At 45.1% G+C, this 22,863-nt stretch overlaps 1 protein-coding gene across 8 annotated transcripts in view; it reads right to left on the bottom strand.

Moving 5' to 3' along the window:
• The window catches only part of ZMYND11 (zinc finger MYND-type containing 11), a 112,479-nt gene that overhangs the window by 25,085 nt on the left and 64,531 nt on the right, over nt 1-22,863 (bottom strand). For 6 of the 8 annotated variants that reach the window (XM_059403965.1, XM_059403966.1, XM_059403963.1 and 3 more), the window contains exons 3-4: nt 15,506-15,665; nt 5,946-6,107 (exon numbers count right to left, since the gene is read on the bottom strand). In XM_059403965.1, coding sequence (XP_059259948.1) covers nt 5,946-6,107; nt 15,506-15,665 — 322 coding nt within the window. The remainder of the gene's footprint in view (nt 1-5,945; nt 6,108-15,505; nt 15,666-22,863) is intronic. The other 2 variants (XM_059403969.1, XM_059403970.1) reach the window with 1 other exon arrangement.

Genomic DNA, 22,863 nt, shown 5'->3' with positions numbered 1-22,863 from the left:
GGCCTCCCGGCGGACGGGCCTCCCGGCGGACGGGCCTCCCGGCGGACGGGCCTCCCGGCGGACGGGCCTCCCCGCTCTCTTCTGAAAGGACAGCAGCGTCTGTGTTTCCGCTCGGGGACAAGCATCTCTCTCGGCTTCCTGGGCCTGTCACAGGGGTGCCGCCTGCCCCTCCCCCAGTCGCGCGGGGCCCGCAGCGGGAACCGTGCCCTCTGCAGCGCTGTGTCCGCCCTGGTCACCCCAGCCGAGCGCGGCGGGGTCCGCACTAAGGGGTCTTATCCTGCTGAGGAAACCAGACCGACCCTCATCTCCTGATCCCTCAGGACAAAAGGAAAAGCGCCGATTCAATTCAAGTGACCTTATTCACAAAAGATGCGTCAGTTAGAACGGATATTTCACCACCCAAAACTCTTCACACCCATATGCAAGCTTTCTGGCCTTACTGTTAAATTCATCATGAGAAGATCATGTAGAAAATGCGTGGTTCTCTTTCTTGTTTGGGTCCAGGTCAGAGGCTACACCCGACTGTAAGACCCTCTGGCTTTAGTAATGCTCCCATCACCTGTTCCTGGAGTCAAGCCTCCTAAAAGATTGGTTCAGACAAAAATTACTTTTTAAAAATAATTTTTTTTTGTTGATATAAAAATGGTATGATCCAGCTTTAAAAGCTGTAAAATATATTTGGCTCATGTTCACTTTCTCTTTTTGTTGTTTTATTTACAGAGAGAGAGACAGAAGAGCAGAAACACAGCGGGGCAGTGGGAGGGGGAAACAGGCTTCCGGAGGAGGAGGGAGCCGAGGCGGGCTCCATCCCAGGACCCTGGGATCATGACCTGAGCCGAAGGCAGACACTTAATGACTGAGCCACCCAGGCGCCCCTCATTTTTTAATAGTACTATGTCTGTCTACCATATAGCAAATAAAGACAAAAAGCTTCTACTTCTATTTAAAAATCAAATCTCCATTCCAGATTTGTTAATCTGGCTGAAAACTTGACTTAACTACATTCAGGGTGAAAATATTCACAACTTTCTCACATGAACAGAGAAACAGACCAGAAAGCAAAGGTGTCAGTCTCATGGTCAACACGCCGCAGGGAGTACATGTTTTCAAAGTAGTTTCTTATTTTTTTCTTTTTTGAAGATTTTATGTATTTATTTGACAGAGAGAAAAAGATCACAAGTAGGCAAAGAAGCAGGCAGAGAGAGAGGGGGAAGCAGGCTCCCCACTGAGCAGAGAGCCCGATGGGGGGCTCGATCCCAGGACCCAGAGATCATGACCTGAACCGAAGGCAGAGGCTTAACCTATTGAGCCACCCAGGCGCCCTAGAAGTATTTTCATTTAGCATTTTGTTTTACTTCATTCTGAACATTAAATGAGTGACCTCCCTACTTTGGGAATTAAAAAAAAAAAAATTTGTACTGCCCGCACAGCAGAAAGAATGAAAAGTGGATTCAGAAGTCCGTCTCCATCTCCAGTTCCAGGAACTAGCTTTCATCAGGACTGTGGCTTCAGCCCCTCAGCGAGCACACGTCACACTGACACCCCCAGAGCTCAGCGCCGTCCACAAGCTGGGACCGACCCGTCGGACTCCAGGTGGCCCCTCATGGCAATGGAGTCCTGGGTTAGTTTTAGTTAAAGTCGTGAGATGCTTTCATTTTCATTATCTGCCAGACAGAAATCCGGGTCGTGGGCCCCCTAAGGCCTGTGCAAGTGCCCAGTGCCTCCACGGGGCAGTGGGGAGAGAGCTCTGCATGCCCCCCAGAGAGGTCTGTACCCCCTCCAGAGACCTCTGCCCCTAGAGAGAGGACTTCACCCACCCCCCCGCCCGGGAGATCTCCCCTCCGGCTTGGAGAGGTCTGTCTCGCCCCCCACCTGAGCTCTGCCAGGCAGCAGGCAGCGACCTCAGCAGCGGCCCCGGGGACAGACAGCGTGTTACTCTGCTCACACGCTACAGAACATTCAAGAAGTTACCAAACATTATCCTGCTGTTCCCAGCAGGAGCACAGCCAGAGAGCATGGAGCGCACACACACGGGCAAGTACACACGGCACACAGACAGGCATGCGTGTGCACATGTACACACGTGCGCACACACCAGACACATGCACAAAGAAACCCCTGGTCCCACATTCACGTGCACACGCAATACACCACGCGGAGACACCCACGCAAGGACACAAACGCACAGGGGCACGCAGACTTGTGCACACGCACAGGCCCCCCTTCCCTGACCAGCGTGTCAAAGGATAAGCTGACATTGTGATCTGGCAACTCTATAAAAATGAAGCCCTACTGAAAGGAGACATCCGCGTGTATCCTATCACCCTGGTGACAGAACACTGGAAAACACTTTCATGTTGGTATAAGCAGGTATAATCCTCCGAAGGGCAATTTGGTGATTTTTATCATGAATTAAAATGTGCTTATCCTTTAACTTTATGAATTCCACTTTAATAAATTTATCCTGTGAAGGTGATTAAACAGAATTACATAAATAGTTGTTATTTTTAAGTGTCTCTGTTTTCAAAAAACACGACTGACTATATTGTGTTTTAAAGATATATCTTTTAGGCAAATAAAATCTTAAAAGCTACTTTCACTTAAAAGTTATGATCTTCTCATTTTTGTCATGAAAAATTCATGGCTATTTGGGGAATATAAAATTCAAATACGCTTGACTACAACAAAATACAAACTTCATTTGGGTACAGAAATAAATTAAAGCGAGAAGACCGCTCGCAAGAGTGGGTGTGTGAGCGCGGGCCAGGGCTCGGCAGCACATGGCCCGACACCGCTGGTCAGACAGGACGGTGCGGCTGATGGTAATGTGCACCAGGAGGGCATAAACTATGGCTCAGGGACAGTGCTGGATACACACCGGTGACGGGAAGTCATGTGTGAAGCACAGACACGGGACAAACGGACACATGCACACACGCTTGTGCTCAAGCACATGGAGAGGGGTCTGTGAGGACATCCGCCTGCTGTGTCCTAGTACTTCTGGAAATGTCATTTTTTCTTTATCCTTCTCTAAATTACTTGGATTTTTACAGGTAAATATAAGAGAAATAATTTTAAATCCTCCTTTTTTTCTAATGAATGATAGTTCCCTGTAAAGTGTAGAACAGTACATTACTAGAATTTTTTTCAAAGCAAAATGCTAACGTGACATTCAGAGGCTACTTTTTACAAGAATAATCTACCCTGTCTGTACATTTAAATGATTAGAAAGTCAGACATTCAAAAGAAATATCCTCAAGATCGTAAAATTCCTGAGATTTATTATGAATGTTAATAGAGTTATTTTAAATACAGAAAACTTTCTATCATTGCCTTCTTAAAATATCTGGAAATGGTCAGATACATGCGTTAAATCATGAATAGTTCACCACTGGCTGAAACCAATTCTTAGTGGCACTTTCAATACTGTCAGGGACAGATTACATAGAAATAAAAATCTCCTGGTCACTCTAAGATACCAGAAATATTCAAGTTTAGGTAGTAATGGATGGCTGCCACTACTGCTCCAACCTGCACTGAAATTTGGCTCCGGGCATCTGCCCTTCAAAATTCCTCGTGAGTGTGTCTAGTTAATCTGTGCTCTTTCTAAACACTAATGGAGAAGGACACTGGGCAGTGATGTTCTCATCTGCAACCATGTTCTTTGTCCCAGTCTCGACCCTCTCCATTCCTTAAGAGCAAGAACATTTAAATCTGCTCGGTTGCTTTCATATTAGATCACGAAAATGGTTTTATTTGAAGTTTCGACACTGTTTAAAAAAACAAGTCAACCACAAGTCTTCCCTTAAAGATACTTAAAATCCCCTTAAAATTTCAAGGTTATTATGATTCCTTCTCCCATGAAAGAACTGCTAATACATATCTTTTTCTTGAATGTAACAAAACAACAGAATAGATCCTACACAGAAATAACTATTTCTTAAGGCATTTTAAAGCTCAAAATAAAACTCACCATCCCCAACCCAAACACAGGTGTTTTGAGCCTCCCCAGAGCAGCTCCCAGCCTAAGAAACAAGTGCGGGGTCACGAGTGTTTACGGACTCAGCATCCCTGCCTCAAGTTCAAGCCTCTCACAATGTGGGCAAGTACAGATGGGCAAAGACGAAAGGAAAACCAAAGGACAGAAAGAAAGACAGATGGGGTACACTGAGCTCCACTGTGGCTACCATGTTTGGCCCAGTTACTGTGGCCCAGTAACTCTCTGAAATGTTAAAAAAAACCATCTGGCCTACAAAGTAGAGCAAACACACGTGGAAGAGGGGACCTGACAACTTGACCGTGAAATCCTATGAAAGTAGCCTTAGACATTTTCTTCAAAGGTATAATTGTTCAATTTCCACTCAGGAATATAAAATATCCACAACAAAGTTTAATGCGTCTTCAAAAACCCCAGTGTTTTTGCTCAGTCTGTACTATGAAAGCTGTGGCCATGAGGACACCTGGACATCAGGAATTGCACTTTGGGAAGGTCAGAGCCCCTCCCATCCGATCAGCAACCACCTCTTTGTATTTTTACTACCTTAATGCTCTTGTTCTTAAGGTTTCATTAATACCTTACTTCAAGTGTTAACTGTTACCGGAAAACAAATATTTGCTTTTTAAATGCACAATCCAAATCCATAAAAATAAAGTACGGATATTTATGCAGTTCCCCCACCCCCATGGACACATCATTGATTCTTGTAGACCTCAAAGAGGAGGTCTGCAGCTTGAGGCTTGATACTAATACATGCAGACTGAGGGGTTCATCAGTGACCGAGCATTTCGGCACCTGATTATGAATCATTACACACCCTGTTGATAACGCCACCCTCATGGTCGCCGGTGTGTCTACTGAGAGTGTACAGGGGTGCTGGTGAGCTGAAGCACACTGAGGTAACACTGAGTACATACAGCGGATGGTGAGATAAAATATACCGAGGTAAGACACTGAGCGTGTACAGAGGTGCTGGTGAGGTGAAGCACACTAAGAAAATACAAAGTTACTAACACAATATTAGAAGCTCATTATGCTGGCAGCAAAGTTAGGACCAACACTGAAGAAGGGAAAAATTATTAAGATACAACTTTTTTACATTATAAACGAATATTTAACTCAAGTAATACAAAGTATATTCAGAAACTGAGCCCGAGTAATCTGGGCGACTTGCATGGTTCCAAATATGGATCATAGCAATTATAGATACAAAAACAACAGAGGGTGCAATAAAATAACCTTGTACTAATCACCATCAACGCCATATGCGACGTACTACGCAGGCGTCACACACCACTTGTACGCACACACACACGTTTTACAACCAACAAGCACAGCCAGGTATACTTTTCACTAGGGAAGTAACAGGAATGAGAATAATTGTGGCAAGTCCCTATTTCTCCTACCCGACTATTTCACTCCGCTCTAAGTGATGAGAGTGCTTACATACAGCCGCCCCGTCCCCCCCACCACAATAAAACACAAGCAAAAAATAAACTAACCCGTGATAGGACAAAAAATAAAGGCGACATTACATGGATATCAAATGGGAAGTAGATACAAAACGCTTCCAACAATGTGCCTTCTGCTGGCTGTGGTTCCTGAGCGGAGAGGACAGACTGAACCCAACCCGGCGAGGGCGGCTACTCCTGGACTTCCAAAGGCTAGCCATGGCGGGAGTCACGCAATCCAGAGGCAAGTGTAACATTAGGGAAGAAAGTGTACTTTTACGTGACTGGAACGTTCTACGGTCCATACCGTGAGAATGTCAGGTGTTCTGGGGTAGCACTGACCAGTGCTGTGTTCATTGACCATTGTTTCGGCAGATGACCCCCACCCCCCAGTCCGTCATCCATTCACCTGGCGTGCCCACCTGGGGGGTCTTGCACAGCTATTACCAGTGAATTCCAACCCTCTGACCAGCACATGAAAGCTCGTAGGTACTCACCCTGCATACTGGGCACTGCCAGTGACTACTGCTGTCTCTAAGCCTGTACTCATCAGACAAACACTTGGAATGATACACACGAAAACACAGGTCACATATCAACACCTCTCCAGGCAAATGGCATTCAAAACAATACCAGTCATGATTTTCTGTTTCCCAGTCCTACAAAAAATACAAAATAATTTCGTATGACATTTTGTCAATATCTGCAATGACTAAGAACAAAATTGAAACTAAAGTCCATCAGAAGTTAGGCATTAAAAACAATTTTAGACATTTACTGTGTTAAAACAAGAGGGAAAAAATACCTAGAAATTTGCTTCTTTAAATTTAAAAATTCTTTCCTAAACAGTATTAATATTCAGAATATTTTAAGGTGATCTGATAGTGAAACCAGCCCAAATGAAGTAAGTCCAGAGCCAATCCCAGTTCTAACATTAGCTTTCATTTTTTTATATCATCTATGGAATAATTTCTTCAATAAACTGAAGACCCCAAACCAGCACCTACAGCTTAGTATTTCAAATAAACCAACCTCTGTTTTGTTCTGCATTTTAAACAAAATACAGTAAGTTCTTAGCACACTGTGAGAACAGACAGAATCGCAGTAAACGGGGATGCTCACTGGTCTGAACTTCCCATCCATGGTTTGGACGCTTTACTGAAAATAACATTAACCAGAATGTCCGTGCTCTGACAGCTGTCAAATTTTCAGGGTCTGTTAAATTTGGAAAAATAAATTGAAAATGTGAAACTAAAGGTTTAATCACATTCTCAAAAGGACGTTACCATAAAGAAACAAAAAAAGCAGCAGGCTTCCTTCCTCAGCGGGGCTGTCCCCGTAAGGGAACAAGCATGAAGGGCAGGTGCTCTCGTACATTTTCTGTCACACTTTGTGTGTGAACAGCCAATGCCACTAAACGAGGAACAGAAAGATATCACAGTTGTCTTAGCTTAGCACTGATTCATTCATTAATTCCTCATAAATATCACTCTTAGCTTTTACCAAATACCTGTGTTAAGAGTGAGGGATTGACTCGACCTTCCTCCGTCGATGTGGTTAATAAAGGAGTAAGGGTCGAGCCCACACGTAGTACAATCCAGGCCACTTTCAAGGGGGACCCTGAAGTTCCAGGCTTATGTTCCGCCATCATTTTTCTTCTCATAAACCATTGCCTACGGTTTGCTTTCTGGTTTCCTCTCAGGCCAGTCACTCCCCCAACACGCAGGCTTCGGCGTGGGACTTGTCTAGGGAACAATGGCTCGTCCGGCACCGAATCTGCACCTGTCCCTGCTTGACCTCACGAGGGGCCTCCTGGCCACTCCTTCAAGCAAGAAAGGTTCATGTCTTCTTACCCATATTCAGAGCCATGGCTCGAGTATATTACCAAATTCTGCAAAAATGTAAATTTTGTTCGCTTTTTATTAGAAAAAGTGGTCTTTACCAACCAAAGTAATAAAAAAGCATGACCGTTTCTGGTTTTCTGGTTACTTGGTGCAGATTTGCTGCAAACTTACTTTGGTGAAGGGATTTCAGTCATACTACTTAAGAAAAGGTAAGATATTGATTTGACATTTGACCCTAACATGCGCACGGCAGAAGAAACATCGCTCGCGGAGCTGGACAGGACACGTGCAAGTGGACGTCTGGCCGTGACAGAGGTCACTGGGGGCACTCATCTCACGGGGCTCAGGTGGGAAGCTGCAATTCAGTTTTATCTCATAAAAGTTACAAGTTTGGTCTCATAAATCGTCGATTTTATAGGATAACATACTTTGGTCTATTTTTAATCAACAGACTCTTTCCCAGTCTGAAACAATGTCTTTCAGAATATTTTCTTCAAACCTGTTCAGAAACATCTTAAAGGATTTCAGTGGCTTGTCTTTGACTCATTATGAACAACAGAACCCACCATCCTTCATCATTTGGAGTTTTTTGTTTACATTAATTCACCTAACTGTAATTCTCAACATGGGAACTCGGACCATCAAGAAGGCTCACAGCTCCGGCCTCCCGAGTGCTCCTGCCTTCCTCCGACCCGCCCCTTCCCGTCCCAGAGGGACACAGGGAGGAAAGTGGATCTGTCTTAACCGGGGGTGCACTGCTAGCCCTAGCTTCTCACAGCTGTGGGAATGAATGCATAACTCCAGTCAAGGAAAAGGAAGAGACGTGTGGGTGCCTGTTGATGTCACAGCTGTGTATGTGCCGCTCGCTCTTCAGGACAGCGGCAGCTGCTCACGTGTAACACGCACAAGTCAAGTTCAAACGTTCCTAATTGTGAATCCAGGAAATGTTGTTCTGGGTATGAATGCCGTAAGGTGTTTGTTACAGGAGAGCTGCTGCCGTGTTTCCTCCAGTGGATACAATCCACTGATATGGGACTTCAGAAATACTCCATGTGTGTCAAGGGCTACGTGTGCATTTTCACTGGATTTCATCAGTCGTCAGCCACTCAAAAGCCTGATCGACAGCACCGGATGTGATATGACAGTCCAATACTTTCAGAAAGGTTTAAAAATGCAAACCTACTAGCATAAAATCCAAGACTAGAAGCAATGTAAAGATAGTATGATTTTAATGAGTAATTCTAGCAAGAATAAACTAAGAGAGCCTAAAAAAAGATGGAAATGGATACCAAAAAAAGGCAGAATTAAAAAGTAAAATAACATAGTGCAAAATCAGTTCACCTTGTTTGGGGCTGCTGTCCTGGAGAAAGGCTGCATGCTGTAGGCCTTTCAAAATAAAAACAAAATAATCTTGGTCTACTACAACCTTGTTCCTTGTCAGGCAATACACGAGCTAAAGGGACTTTGTACACAAACTATTATTTGTTACACAACTTCCATGACTTTGTACATGATATCAACTCATTATCTACATCTGTGCTAATCATCAGTGAAAAGACAACCGCATGCAAACTCAAGGGTCGTCCCTAGTTTACGAGGAAGCTTAGACACTAACACAAAAGCCACAAATGGACAAAGAGAAGATTCAGAGAGAATTCATGTACCATAAAACCTACAGTGATGTTACGAAAACATTTTACTGAAATTCGGTGCCATTATAAATTGGCCCAAGACTATGAATGTAAGTCCTTTTGATATGAAAGTGGTTCAAGGCTCGATTTTTTTTTTTAAACTTGGGAGTCACGAATGTGTACAAGGTAAGCTCAGTACTGGACTGTGGCGTGAGGCTCACACCGGCCGTCTTCAGAACCAGGAGGAAATAGTCCCCCGCCTAGAAACAGCCTGCGGACCTCCATCCGTCACCACGGACAGCGTTAACTTAAGACCCTGGAGCTACCCTGGCTCAAATCCCCGCTACAGCCTCCATGGGCTCTGCGATCTGGGCACCCTCTTAGCTTCTCTGGGCATCATTTTCCATCTGTAAAATGAAAAAAAGAGTAGTGCCTCATTTTCTGGGTTTTTGTAAGGATGAAATGAGCTGCTATGCTTAGTAAGTGCTAGTTGGTTCCTGAGACCTCCCGCTGGAGTGCAGAACCAACGTGAGGACAAGTCACATAACTATGTTGCGTTTGCAGGAACATGCATGCGAGGTTCTTTCTCAGGACTTCAAGTTCCTGATGACAGCTGACAGTTTTCTGTAAGCTAGAGAGAGCAAGACCCAGCGCTGACTGAGGGCTCGCTAGGAGAGCTGTAGCCGTAACCAGACCTCCCAAACTGTGATACACACTCGGGACATTCCAAAGAGATTCTAATACTTAAGGTCATTCCCTACTTACATGTAATGAGCAGATAAATCTCACTTTATCAAATATGTGTCTGATGTGGTATTTAACAAAGGTACAATGCAAAATTAGTTAATCATCGAGAGCTAAGAATTTGGTGATTAAAAATATCCCGTCATTTTAAGTATTATGTATTAAAAATAAAACTATTATAACTCTGCTTAGAGAACTAGAATTTAGGAGGGGAAAAAAAGAAACCACACACACACACACGCACACACACGCACACCCACATACACACACACACACACACACACACACACACACGACCAGTCATTCAAAGCTGAACGGAATATAACAGAGTAGCGTGACCCAAAATGCTCTACTGGAGAGAATGGAAATTCTTCACCAAATCAAGAATAACTTCTAGGTATGTTACAGTTTGAATACACATAGAATCATAGTTAAATAGGTTTCTAGTTAATTAATAATCACATACACTTACTACTTCACTTCATAAATAAGTGATTTTGTATATCTTTGCATCTGAGACACGTTGTGGATCTTTGGAAGAAATGTGGAGTTCTGCACACAATTAGCATTAATGTAATAAAATATATTTCATTTAAAAAATATCAATGGTATCCAATGAGCTTGAAGTTTTGCACTCAGGGTACCTAAAACATATGATTAATTTATGACAACTAAACCACAAAAATGCAAAGATCTAAATTTAAACATTTCTCAGTTCAATACTTGTATTTATGAAGCTGAGACAGTCAAGCTCCCTGAATTGAGCAGCTTCTCTTCCTACATTTTCAAGAGCAAATCAAGAGAACACTCTTGCCATGGCTGTGTAACGGTGTCACTTCTGAAGGAAAAGACACAGATGCAATCCTCTCTTATCTAAAGGATGAGAACGTCACAAGTTCCCGGAAGGATGTAAACCACCGCTGCTTTCAGACTGGTCATTCTGAGTGTGGAGAAACAGAATGACGGGCAAGGGTCTATCTTGCCCCTTTGCAAATTAGGACCAAATTCGTGTATCCCCAGGAGAACACGTGATCCCGTCAAAGAAACCACAAAATGTGTATTTTCATTAATTATGCTTCTTTAAAGTGTTGAGACCTTAAATACATGGGAAACAGCAAAAAATAAAGAATTCTATCTTTTACCCAGGCCTCCTTTGAAAGCAGCATGAGGTCCTACTTAACGGCAGGCCCGGCCGGAATCCATGAGAAGCCCCGGCACTGGAGCAGGCACGGCAGCTGGGACCTGAGCTCCCGCGCGCACCTGAGGCAGCTGCAGAAAACTGGCCCAGGGCTCCAAGGGACAGTGCCAGGGTCCCGGGGCAGCTGCCCTACGAACACACTGATCTCGAAATAGCAGTAACGGGAAAGAAGAAACGAGACTCGAGCACAGACCGGGGAGGTGAGTAAGCCAGACAGTTCCATAGTCCGTGCCACAGTCATGCAGCTTAGAGTCGGCCTCAATCGACACCGGTCACCAAATCGCCCAGCGTCAGATCAAACGGTGAGGCCGAGGCCCGGCTCTGCACCAGGGACCGTGAAGGAAGCGGGAGTCCTGACAACAGACAGCATTACAACGACCTCCGCATCCAAGCGCATACTTGATGCTTTCTCTGCACACCGTCCTAGCTCCAGGCTACCTGCCGAACCAGACGGCCCTGCCTTCTTCTAGAAGACCTTCCAAATCTCTAGCGAGCACCTTCTGCGCTAAAAGTGGAAGTCTGAGCAGTTAACGTGTTTACTGCCAGGGGAGCTACTAAATGCCAAATCCAGCCCAGCCAATGCTAACACTCTGCCCAGGATGTAGGTGTCTCAAGCGTGACGACCCCACGTGGACTGAAGTAGCGTATTTCCTGCACATCTCTCCAGCGGGAGCAGACGATGGAGCCGTCTAGGAGAACGTGCAGCCCTGCTTTGAAAATCAGAAGAAAAAAGCCTTGATGTAAGGAAACGCTCAACAGTGAGGTCGCACAAGCTTTCACTCTGTGTCTGGGTCTCTTGGCCTCGGCTCAGGTAATCCCGAAAGCTCTGAGAACCGCCTCCAGCAGAACTACTTGGGTCCTATGAACGAGTACTCCTGACACACAGACCTGGAAGAGAGCTGTACCAAAACTCCAGGGGTGGCCCTCAGGTTCAACAAGATTGTCATTTTAAAATTGGCTGGTGCAGATAACTTTGCTGCCTTGCTCACTAATATTTAAGCAAATCGTTAAAAAAATGGAGAGTGGCCTCATTTTTAATAATTGTGGTTTTCCTTCTGTTTTCTCAAATGGAAATACTTAAAGTATCACCAGGAAGAGGCCCGTCTTCAACTTACGCAGGCTTCCTCTTCGACAGATTATACGTAATTATTTCCGGACTTATTGTTAGCATTACGCATTTATTACATGATTGCCGGGTTTAATAAAAATAATGTCTAAGATACACATATCTTTCAATTGTGTCAGTTTTTGAAAAGCAGCTTTGGGAGCAAAGGCGGCCAAGGCGGAGGAAAATGGGCCCCGACGGGCTCTCCGCGCAGGGGCAGGAGCAGCCTCGGCACCACCACCCCTTCCCACCATAACGGCAGTAAAGCCAAGCCCCAGCTCTGGGCTACACAAGGGGTCTCGGGCATGTGCTGCGGGGAATCCCCACCGCGGAGCTGTAGCTCCTACTTTCACAGATTAAAGAAGAGCTTTACCACTCATTTTTCAAATGACAGAACTTCCTGAGTAAAGAATATGTAACTTCAGGACGTCTGGGGGGCTCCGTCATTAAGGGTCTGCCGTCGGCTCAGGTCCTGACCCCAGGGTCCCGTCATCCAGCCCCGCGTCGGGCGCCCTGCTCAGTGGGGAGCCTGCTTCTCCCTCTCCCTCTGCCTGCCCCTCCCCCGCTCTCTCGCAAATAAACAAATATTAGAAGAAAAAAAAAAGAATCCTTTAACTTGCAATCAAAGGTTTAAAAAGCAATAAGTAAAAAATCTTATGCCTTTCCTTCCCGAGCCGTGTGTATCTGCTTGACTTGTCTCGACAGTGAGTCAGAAAGTCGAAGGTCAACAAGATGAATAACACGTCTTTCATGTAAGAACTCGATGTTCAGAGACTCGTACGTACAGGTGGGGAGGCATGAGGGAGAGCCACGAGCAGCTCCGTGCGAGTCCGAGCAGGGCCCTCCCCTGGCACTGGCTTCCCTGAGACGTGGCGGCCACACGTGCTGCCGGCAGTGGGGGCTGAGCGCACCTTCCAGAGGTGTGCGGGTCACAGCAGCCCGGTACACAGTGGCCCACACGCCAGGCCACACATGAGCTTTGTATCCTTCTGGGGGCTCTCTGTGCATGAACACAGCAGCTGGACAGCACACGGGGAGCCTGGGCTGACCCCTCAGGGCTCCGGGAGTCACACACGGCTGCATCACTCCATAGTGGTCCTCAAACTGTGCCAGTGTCTTGGGGAAATGTCTTTACTAGTGTCTTTGTGTTGGAAGAGATGGGTTTAGAAGTAAAAAGACCCTGGTGACAATGTTTGTTTGTGTGGTTACTAAGAAATGTGTTTTTGCTACACTACATAGGGACGTTTCTTAAGCACACTTATTTGCTGGCCAAAACTTGCTTTGAGTACATGGTTATACGCTCTATATAGGTAACCTCACTTAAACCTTACAATAATCCAACGAAACACATATTCATGTGCTCATATTTTAGGGGAAGAATGAGGGTCAGAGGTGAAGAAACTTCCTCAAGGTCGCACAGCAAAATAAACACCTGGCCTGGGACGGGCACCCTCCGTGCTCACGGGTAAGACCTGACCTTCCGCTGCCCTACACTGCCTCTGCATGTTCAGTACCTGCTTATTTTATAAACGAGGCACAATTTTCACAACCCCAGCTGCACCTGAAACATGCAGACTTCGTATAGGAAATGTCTGTTAAGAACCAACCAGAATTAATAGAACCTGCACACTGGTGGTTTGAAATTTTCATCTTGAAAAAAGAAAAAAGGGTTGACACTATAAATATGTCCAACACAGAATGCAGAGTCGAAGGCGGCCGTGAACGCGGGACAGCCCATGAGCTGCTCGGTGGGAGCCGAACTCCCACGTGAAGGGGAGGACGCTCACTGGGAGGCACAACCCTAGACGCAGAAGTGAAATCTCCTGCCTGGAAAGTGTATGTGTGGTACACCGGCTAAGTCCTGCCCATTAAGCTGCACTTACTCTTGGTTGATTCTATGGAGACCTCAGAAATTTCTATACTACAGGTTTTCCAAGTGTCTGGGATTAGACATTTTCTGTTACTTGGTTATCTTCAGTATATAATAAGCTTATCAGCATCTGGTGGGGACAGGGTGAGATCACCTCACGTTGTAATTATTGGGACTTGCTTCCCAAAGTTTCTTTACTGGCAACAAAGCTCTACTATTCTGAGAGGATGTGGACAAAGAAATTATTATGATAGAAACATTCTTGCTTAAGTTTTCAAGAGCACTTCAAGTGCACAGATCAAATGATACCAATGAAAGTAAACACTGTTTTCTTCCACATTTCCTATTTGTGGAAAGTGCAAATTTTCTTTCCTAAAACTTGGAAGGCAGAGATTAAACTGACACACACAGTGTTAGAAGTGAACAGCTTCTCTAACATTCAGACCAGCTGCCCCCAAAAAACCTGTGGTCTGTCTGCTGCTCTGGGACTGGACAGCACGCACAAACGGGACCACATCTGCTGCGGACCCGGAGAGGAAAATACAGTTCACAGTTCCTGGGGAAAGTTCCCACAAAGAACCAACTTTACGATTTTGTGTCATTTTTATGGTATTGGAGAAGTCACGATGAACACTCTCTAAACACCTACCTACTAAATCGATTCCTTTTAGAAACTTTGAAAAAGTATCTATTATATTTGAAACCTATCATCTTTACATGATGTGCCTTAGCAAAAATTAAGACTTTTCTAATCAAGGTATTAGAAATATCATAGGCCAGGGGCGCCTCGGTGGCTCAGTGGGTTAAAGCCTCTGCCTTCGGCTCAGGTCGTGATCTCAGGGTCCTGGGATCGAGTCCCGCATCGGGCTCTCTGCTCAGCGGGGAGCCTGCTTCCTCCTCTCTCTCTGCCTGCCTCTCTGCCTACTTGTGATCTCTTTCTGCCAAACAAATAAAATAAAATAAAATAAAATAAAATAAAAAAGAAATATCATAGGCCAGTAAAGGTAGAAATATAAAAGTATTACACATGAAACCAATGTTTACATAAGAAACAAATGCACTTCTCTATGTGCCTGAGGCTCCAAGTAAAAGAAAAGACTGAAATGTCCTCACTCAGAAGGGGAGTCAAAGTAAGAACTAGGCAAAATATAAAGAAAATGAGCTTTGTCTTTCCTGATTCCTGCTGGAGCGCCAGCAAACCGGTTATGGTCACAGTCCGTGAGGACACTGCCCAAGGAGCTGTAGCTCCGGCACAAGTCCCACTGACAGGTGCCCCTGGGCGCAGATGCCACCAGCCCAGGAGGACAACTTCCTGTTCACTCTGTCTACACGGCATCGACACCAGCCTGCATGAAACAGTCCGCACTCATGTTTCCTGGAGAACACAGGAAGACTGCTGCATGCGTACAGTAAAAGGGGACTCTGTTTTATTTTTCAGATTCCAGGGAAACTGGACAGAGAAAGGAGACCCTTTGTAGAAGTAAGTTTCCTCGTAACGAGGGAGGAAATTATCCGTCCTGCCAATGTAGGCCTTTCCTGTTCATAAGAAATACTGAAGGAAAACACTACGAAACTTCTAAAAATGAATTACTATGGGTTGTAGTTAAATAATGTTCCAAGATGTCAAGTCAACATCTCCCAATTTATGCAATAAAGTGTACTTACGATCTCATCTCCTGGCAACCAGTATCCTTCCTGCTCAATACCAGCTTTTGAGCCTTTGCAGCCCACTGTTAAGGTTTCGACAATGAGACCGTCTTTCACAGCCAGGCTCAGCTGACGCGTGGTCTCTTTTGGGTGCATACCGTGGACTCGAGACATGTACCTGAGTGCAGAGGGAAAACAAATGAAAAACCCCTTAGGACTCGGAAATAAACAAATAATTAGGGTGATTTATTTCTCCTTTGTCACAAGTTGTGCTTCTGAGGGCCCTACAGAAGAAACAAAATCTTGGACATTTAAAAGTCTTCTAATTATCATGCTATTTTAAACCTCAATCCTATTTGTGTATTTAGAGGAGTAATTGTTCAAAATAGTCCTTAACCGGCACACAGAAATCACTTTGCATATTTTAGTCTAACATCCCACGTAGCTCTGGCCTCCACAGCGACTGTCACTAACTTTTGCTCTGCAAAGTCTGAATTCAGAATTTTATCATCTCTAGCTACAAGACTTCAGAATATAAAATACTCTAACTCAAAACTCAGGACATGACACTAAAGAATGTGTAAGAATCACAGGAGCGGTTGCCAACATGGAAAGAAATAAGAATGTATGTTGGGGTCAGTAAGACAAAAATGTGATTTTCCAGGAAATATACTTTGGATTGGATCACTAACCAGAATCCCTGATTTACAGTTACATGGCATTTTATTCAATTCTAAAAAACGTATTTCAGACGCACTCTGGAGCACAGAGACGGCCACCGCAGGCTCCGTCGCGCTCGCCAGCTCCAGGAACTCCCGTTACCGTGAGGGTGTATCTGCTTCGCAGGTGGTCTCGGAAGGAAGGACAGGGTCACGTCCGCGAGTGTGCGTTCTCCCCCAACCCCGTCCATCTCTACCGGGAGGCTCCTGGACACGCAGACACAAGGCACAGGAGGGGCGTCGGGCCAGCCGCCACTCCCCAGACAGCCGTGCGTGTCCAAGCTGTGGGGGCGAGGCCCACAAGGTCCGTCTGTCATTTCGGTATCAAAGCCTTCGTGACAAATCACTTCACGAACGCAAGTACTCCTCATGGAACCACCTTCCAAATTCAAAGGACACATTTCAACAAACAGTGAATCCCAGCGGAGGACTGACGGACATCCGTGCGGGGCAGGCCACTGCTCTCTGTGGATGAGATCACGGGCTCCAACTGTCAACGCAGGCAGCCCGAGGGCTCACGAGGAGAGCAGGGGACCAAGGGGAGCATCCCGCGGCCTTGACCAGCGACCTGTGAGCAGAGTCGACAGGGCCCAGGGAGACACCAGGATGCTGACGGACAGCCTGAGGGGAAAAGGCGGGTCACTGGTGGGGCTCGGTTCTCCCATAGAAAGTCAGGGCTTGTGGGTATCATCCAGTCCAGCGTGGGCCTCGGGACAGGGATGTGGGCCAAGGTGAACGGGTCCAAACATCCTCACCATTCACGGGGGAAAGCCAACAGAAAAGACCTCAGGAATGAAGTAGTCCGTCTACATTTAGGACGCTCACCCTCAGAACAAAAGTACAAATGCTCTAAATTATCTGAAAAAACTCTTTTAAAAAAACACATTATGTAGTGAAACATAAAAACACCAAAAGAGGGACACCTGGGTGGCTCAGTGGGTTAAGCCTCTGCCTTCGGCTCAGGTCATGATCCCAGGGTCCTGGGATCGAGTCCCGCATCGGGCTCTCTGCTCAGCGGGGAGCCTGTTTCCTCCTCTCTCTCTGCCTGCCTCTCTGCCTGCTTGTGATCTCTGCCTGTCAAATAAATGAATAAAATCTTAAAAAAAAAACAAACACCAAAATAACCCCAAAAGAAACAGAAAGCATATTACATACAACGACAGGACCAAAACCAACTTTGTTTAATAAACAAACACTGGCTAAACTCCACAGTACAAAAAAGACAGACCGGATCACAACAGTGAAAACACACAGACTACAGGACAGACTTCCAACGCGACAGAACAAGCAGGCACGTTGCAGAAATGCAATCCAGACGCAGGGACCAGCACGGCAGCCGACAGGACATGGAATCCAAGGCGAGAACTGTTTTTTAAAGAAAGACACTAGGGTGCCTGGGTGGCGCAGTGGGTTGATTGACGGCCTTTGGCACAGGTCGTGACCCCAGAGTCTCGGGACCGAGTCCCACGTCGGGCTCCCGGCTCCATGGCGTGTCCGCTTCTCCCTCTGACCTTCTCCTCTCATAATCTCTCTTAGATAAAGAAATAAAATCTTAAAAAATAACAAAAAATGAAGACACACAGGGCACAGGTTGTTAGAAAGCGAAGACTGGAAGAAATAAAAGAAACACTGACAGGAATAGAGAGTTAAGAAACTTTACTGCTCTCCGTCCACAAAAAACATCCAGCGGACAGAACGAGGTGTTCACCGAAGAGCTCATTAACAAGACAAATGTAGTTAAATTTGTTCAGACCTTCAACAGGTCCAAGGAAAATTCATTACAGTTGAGCATAAAACTGGACACGAAAACCTTATTTAAATTACGTACTTGAGAGAGTGTGTGTGTGTGCAGGGGAGGAGCAGAGGGGGGAGGAGGCGTAATCTCAGGCGGAGTCTGTGCAGCGCGGAACCCAACACGGGGCTCGATCTCACGGCCCCGAGGCCATGACCTGAGCTGAGCTAAGAGTCGATGCTCCATCGCGGGAGCCCAGGTGTCCCCCCCAGACAACTTTACTTTAGATTCCCAAAGTACAGACACTCCTCGCAGTGAAAGCAAACCCGGTATTAGTAACAAAACTGGAAAACTATCATAAACTAGTGAATTAAAAACGTTATCTAAAGATTGCAAAAAAAAAAAAAAAATCTCAGCACAGGAACTAAAAAGCTAAAGCATAGCCAGTTAAAAAATAAAAAGTGAAAACCAGTATTAGTTTAAGAGTCCCTCAAGGGAAAAACAGAAACATCACCAGCTTCTCAAATTAACAGTGAGATTAACAAAGCACAAAAGCATATAAATGAAGAAATGCCTAAAGAGCCACGGCCAAATGCAATAAAGAAATTAAAATTATAAGCAACTACTTTGCTCATTTCTGTACAAAAATAGAAAATAAACAAACACTATCATTTTCTAGGAAAATATAAATGACCAAAGCTTGACCACAGAAAAAAACAGAATATGTGAAATGAAAAATTTCAAAATAAATCAATAGAAGAAGTTGGCAAAGAGCTTTCTTAGAAAAACTCCAGGTAGGGACATATTCACAAGGGAATTCGATCAAACTCTTAATGGCCACATAACTCCAATGTGGCTTAAACTTTTCTGGTACATAATAAAGAAGGAAAGCAAGGAATCTAGCCTAATAATGGTAACAAACCCCTACAAAAATGGCACAGAAAAGCCAGTGTTCCACAGGAACACTATAAAAACCTTAAATATTTCAAATGACAAAATAATATTAAGTATAAATATAAGACAGATGTTAACATTCTAATACAGTCAAAAAAATCAAAGGAATATACCATAACTAAGTGTTTAATTCCAGGATTTTGCAAAGATTTATTATTATGAAGAAATCTAGGAGTACAATTCATCCCACTGATAGATCAAAAACGAGAAACCATGAAGATTTCTATACGTATTAAAAAGGCATTTAGTAAAATCCGACCTCCGGCCTCTGACAACATGGAATGAGTAAAGACTTCCTTATTTCAATCCGAAATATTAAAGATGACTTTAACCCTCTGCCAAAGGTAATAACCAGCATCGCTGGAATAAAGAAATAGTGTAAAAGTTGGTAAAGATTTAAAATGATCATTATCTGCAGATTACATATGTAGAAAACCCAAGAAAATCAGCTGACATACTATTTTAAATAAAATAAATAGACAATTATTTGTGTGGCTACAAATGAATACATCAAAATGAATAGCACTTATATATACAAACCAAAAATACAGTTAGAAGATTAAAATAAGACCCCAATTACTTACAACAGCTATAAGAAAGAGCGTAATAGACAGTGATAAATAGAAGAAATGGCAAGATCTGTATGAAAAAAATCCTGAAACCTGACATTCCTGATACGGGAATGGAAGACGACAAAATCTGAATTGCCCCTAAGATAATTTAGTAAAGTGTCACCACAAAGTGGTCAAGTTAATATTAAAGTTCTACAGAGAATTTAAAAAGAACTTCCCAGGAAAATTCTCTCAGGGTAACATCGGTGTTAAGACATTACAGAGCGGAAGCAATGGAACCTGTGCGCGGAACAAGCACACACTCCAGAGAGGGACGCGAACACACACTGTGATTGTGATCAAAGCGCCATTTCAAATTAGCAGGGAAAAGATCAATCGGCACACGACATTAGGAGAAGGGCCTCACAGTCTTGAAAAAAGAATAAAGACAAAGCCCTACCTTAGTCTGTGCCCATCAGTAAATTCTGAATTGGTCAGATTCAAATATTAAAAAGAAAACCACACAATCACTAGAAGAAAAACATGGGAGAGAAATCATGGTGTGAGAAAACCTCCCAAATCGGAAACAAAACCAGAGTGATTTAAGAAAACACTGGAAAATTTACATAAAATCAGCAATTTCTACACAACAACAACAACAACAACAACAACAAAAACAAAAAAAATCCAAACAGGATAAGCAAAGTCAAAATCACAAATGCTAACCTGGGAAATGTGTTTGTAATATATCTAACTGAAGTTCTACGTACTCTAAAAATTTTTTAAAATCCCAAGTACTAAGAGAAACCCCAAGATTTTGTATCTGCTGAGCTCACGAGGACACTGCATCGACACGCAAGCTTGCTGCGCAGTGCCTCACGGGGGCACCGAACGACCACCTCCCCGCAGGGCAAACATGTCGCGAGCACCGAAACGTGTGCAGCAGCTCCCCGTCTGGAAACTCGTCCTACAGACAGACAGGTATGAAATAATATGGACGCAGACAGGAAATCCACGTTAGTATTGGGGCATCAAGAGCAGAAAGAAGTAAACACCAATCTTAGGGGACTGGTCCAATTATAGCACAGTCATACCGGGAGTTACTGTGTAACCATTAAAAAATGAAGCAATGTTGCAGATGTTAAGATAATGTAAGTTCTAAGACACTATGTTTGAAAAATCAGGGTACGGGGTTAGCATCAAACACACAGAAAGAACATACAACTCAACAACAAAGAGCCAGGCACCCCTCGCCCAGCCCATGAAGCGTCTGCCTTCAGCTCAGGTCCTGGTCTCAGGGTCCCGGGACTGACTCCCACGTCGGGCTCCCTGCTCCACGGGAGTCTGCTTCTCCCTCTCCCTCTGGGATCTTTCACTCTCTCTCAAATAAATAAAATCTTTTTAAAAAATTGGCGAAAGATCTGAACCAACACTTCCAAAGATGACAAAAGATGGCCAGCAGGTACGCAAACAGATGCTGAACACCGGTCGTCATCAGGGAAGGCATGTCCGAACCACACCCACCACCATGCACACACACCTACACTCCCGCAGGAGTGTTATTCAGCCACAGAAATGAACGAAATGTTGCCATTTGTGACAACATGGATAAATGGATTCTGAAAATACACACACACACACACACACACACACACACACACACACACACCAAGCTCACAGACACAGAACAGACTGGCGGTGGCCAGAGGTGGGGAGCGGCGGTGGGGGATGAAATGGGTCAAGGTGTCCACTGCCAGCCACAAAGTAAAGGTCATGGGGGTAGAATGCACAGCAGGTGCTTATGGTTAACAATACTGTATTGTGGATTCAAAAGTTGCCAAGAGAGTAGATCTTGAAACTCCTCATCACAAGAAGAAAATGTTTCTTCTAACCATGCCCGGTGATGAACGCACTAGATGGGCCCACAGGACCGTCCAGCCTGAACACAGGAGGGTAAGGGGCCGACCCCAGCACAGCTGAAAACCCACCTAGAATTCCGGACTTGCCCAAATTTAACTACTAACAGCCCATCATTGGCCAGAAGCCTAACTGATAACATGAACAGTCAATTCACACACATGTCGCATGTTCCGTGGACTGCGCACTGTCATCTTCTTCGGTAAGTCAGGAGAGCGCGACCGTGACTCTTAGGAGGAAATGCATTTCCAGCTCTGTCCCAGCTTTAAAACAAAAACTCGCTTGTAAGTGGATCCTCGTAGTTCAAACTGTTCAAGAGTCAGCTGTGTAGACAGATCCTGAATCATGTCGAGTACCTGAAGCTACTACGTCACTTGTAAATCACACCTCAATTTAAACAGAAAAAGGAGAAAGAAGCTGGTAAATAAAATCACAGTATAAAATGGGAGTTTCCCAAAACCATTCTAGGCTCCCGTCGGCACTTGCGTAAGATCTCGTGGTAGATCCGGGAGCGATCAAGAGAGGCTCCTTCCAAGGAGAGCCGGGCAGCTCAGCGAGCAGCCGCGGCGTGCAGGGCCCCACCGCGCCCCCGCCTGCTGCAGACGGCGGCCGCTCCGTCGTCCCCGGCAGCAACGTGAGCCGCCCTCCACACCGGCGTGCCGCCGCGGGCAGCCCGTCCCTAGCCTCACACTCTTCTTGCTCATCTATTCATCCGAAATAACTTTAAAACCAGTTTGCCAAGATCCATGAAAAACACTGAAATTTTAATTTGAGAATAAAAACCATTACAACAGTACGTCTTTCCTCTGATTAAGTTGGTGCATCTGTTCATTTGTATCTTCTACGCTTTTAACAGTTTTATAGTTTTTCTCCCTAAAATTCTCACATGCTTTTTGTGATATTTTTTCCCTAGTTACTGCATATTTTTTTGTTTCTTTTGAAGAAAGGATTTTATTTTATATATTATTTTCTGGCTGGCGGTTTCTAGTTATCTACCGAGAAACCGTGCCAACCTCTCACGGGGGCCCACAGCACCGCCCTGCCCAGTGGTCGTGTGGGTACCCCCGTCTCAGACTTTGCAGAGGGCTCCCGCAGTGGTTCACCATTACGCCCGACACCTGCTGAGGGGCCTGTTACACCAACTAGAAGCACAATCACTACAATGCCGCTGCAAGACACTGGTAGCGACGTCTTCTTAAGGAAATTTCTTTCCAGTCCCAGTTTGCTGTTTTATTTCATGAGGCATCACAGCGCACTGTTCTTGGAAGGACTTGACCCTGGTGACACGCAGCAGGCAGGAGACAGCTGTACAGCACACAGCAGACACAGAAGAGCTGGTTTCTCTTTCCTGGCAGTGTGAGGTAGGGGCAGCGGAAGGCAAAGAGCCACGCTTGCGGACGGAGGGCTTCCACACAGCGCACAGGCAGAAGGCCATGGGGCAGACGCAGGAGGCCCCTTTCTGGGGACAGGATGACCCGCAGCGCGCACAGATGAGGGACCAGC

Source organism: Mustela nigripes, chromosome 6, assembly GCF_022355385.1.
Source record: "Mustela nigripes isolate SB6536 chromosome 6, MUSNIG.SB6536, whole genome shotgun sequence".
NCBI lineage: Eukaryota > Metazoa > Chordata > Mammalia > Carnivora > Mustelidae > Mustela > Mustela nigripes.
The sequence above is the reverse complement of the archived record's forward strand: the minus strand, read 5'-3'. Positions and strand labels throughout refer to the sequence as shown.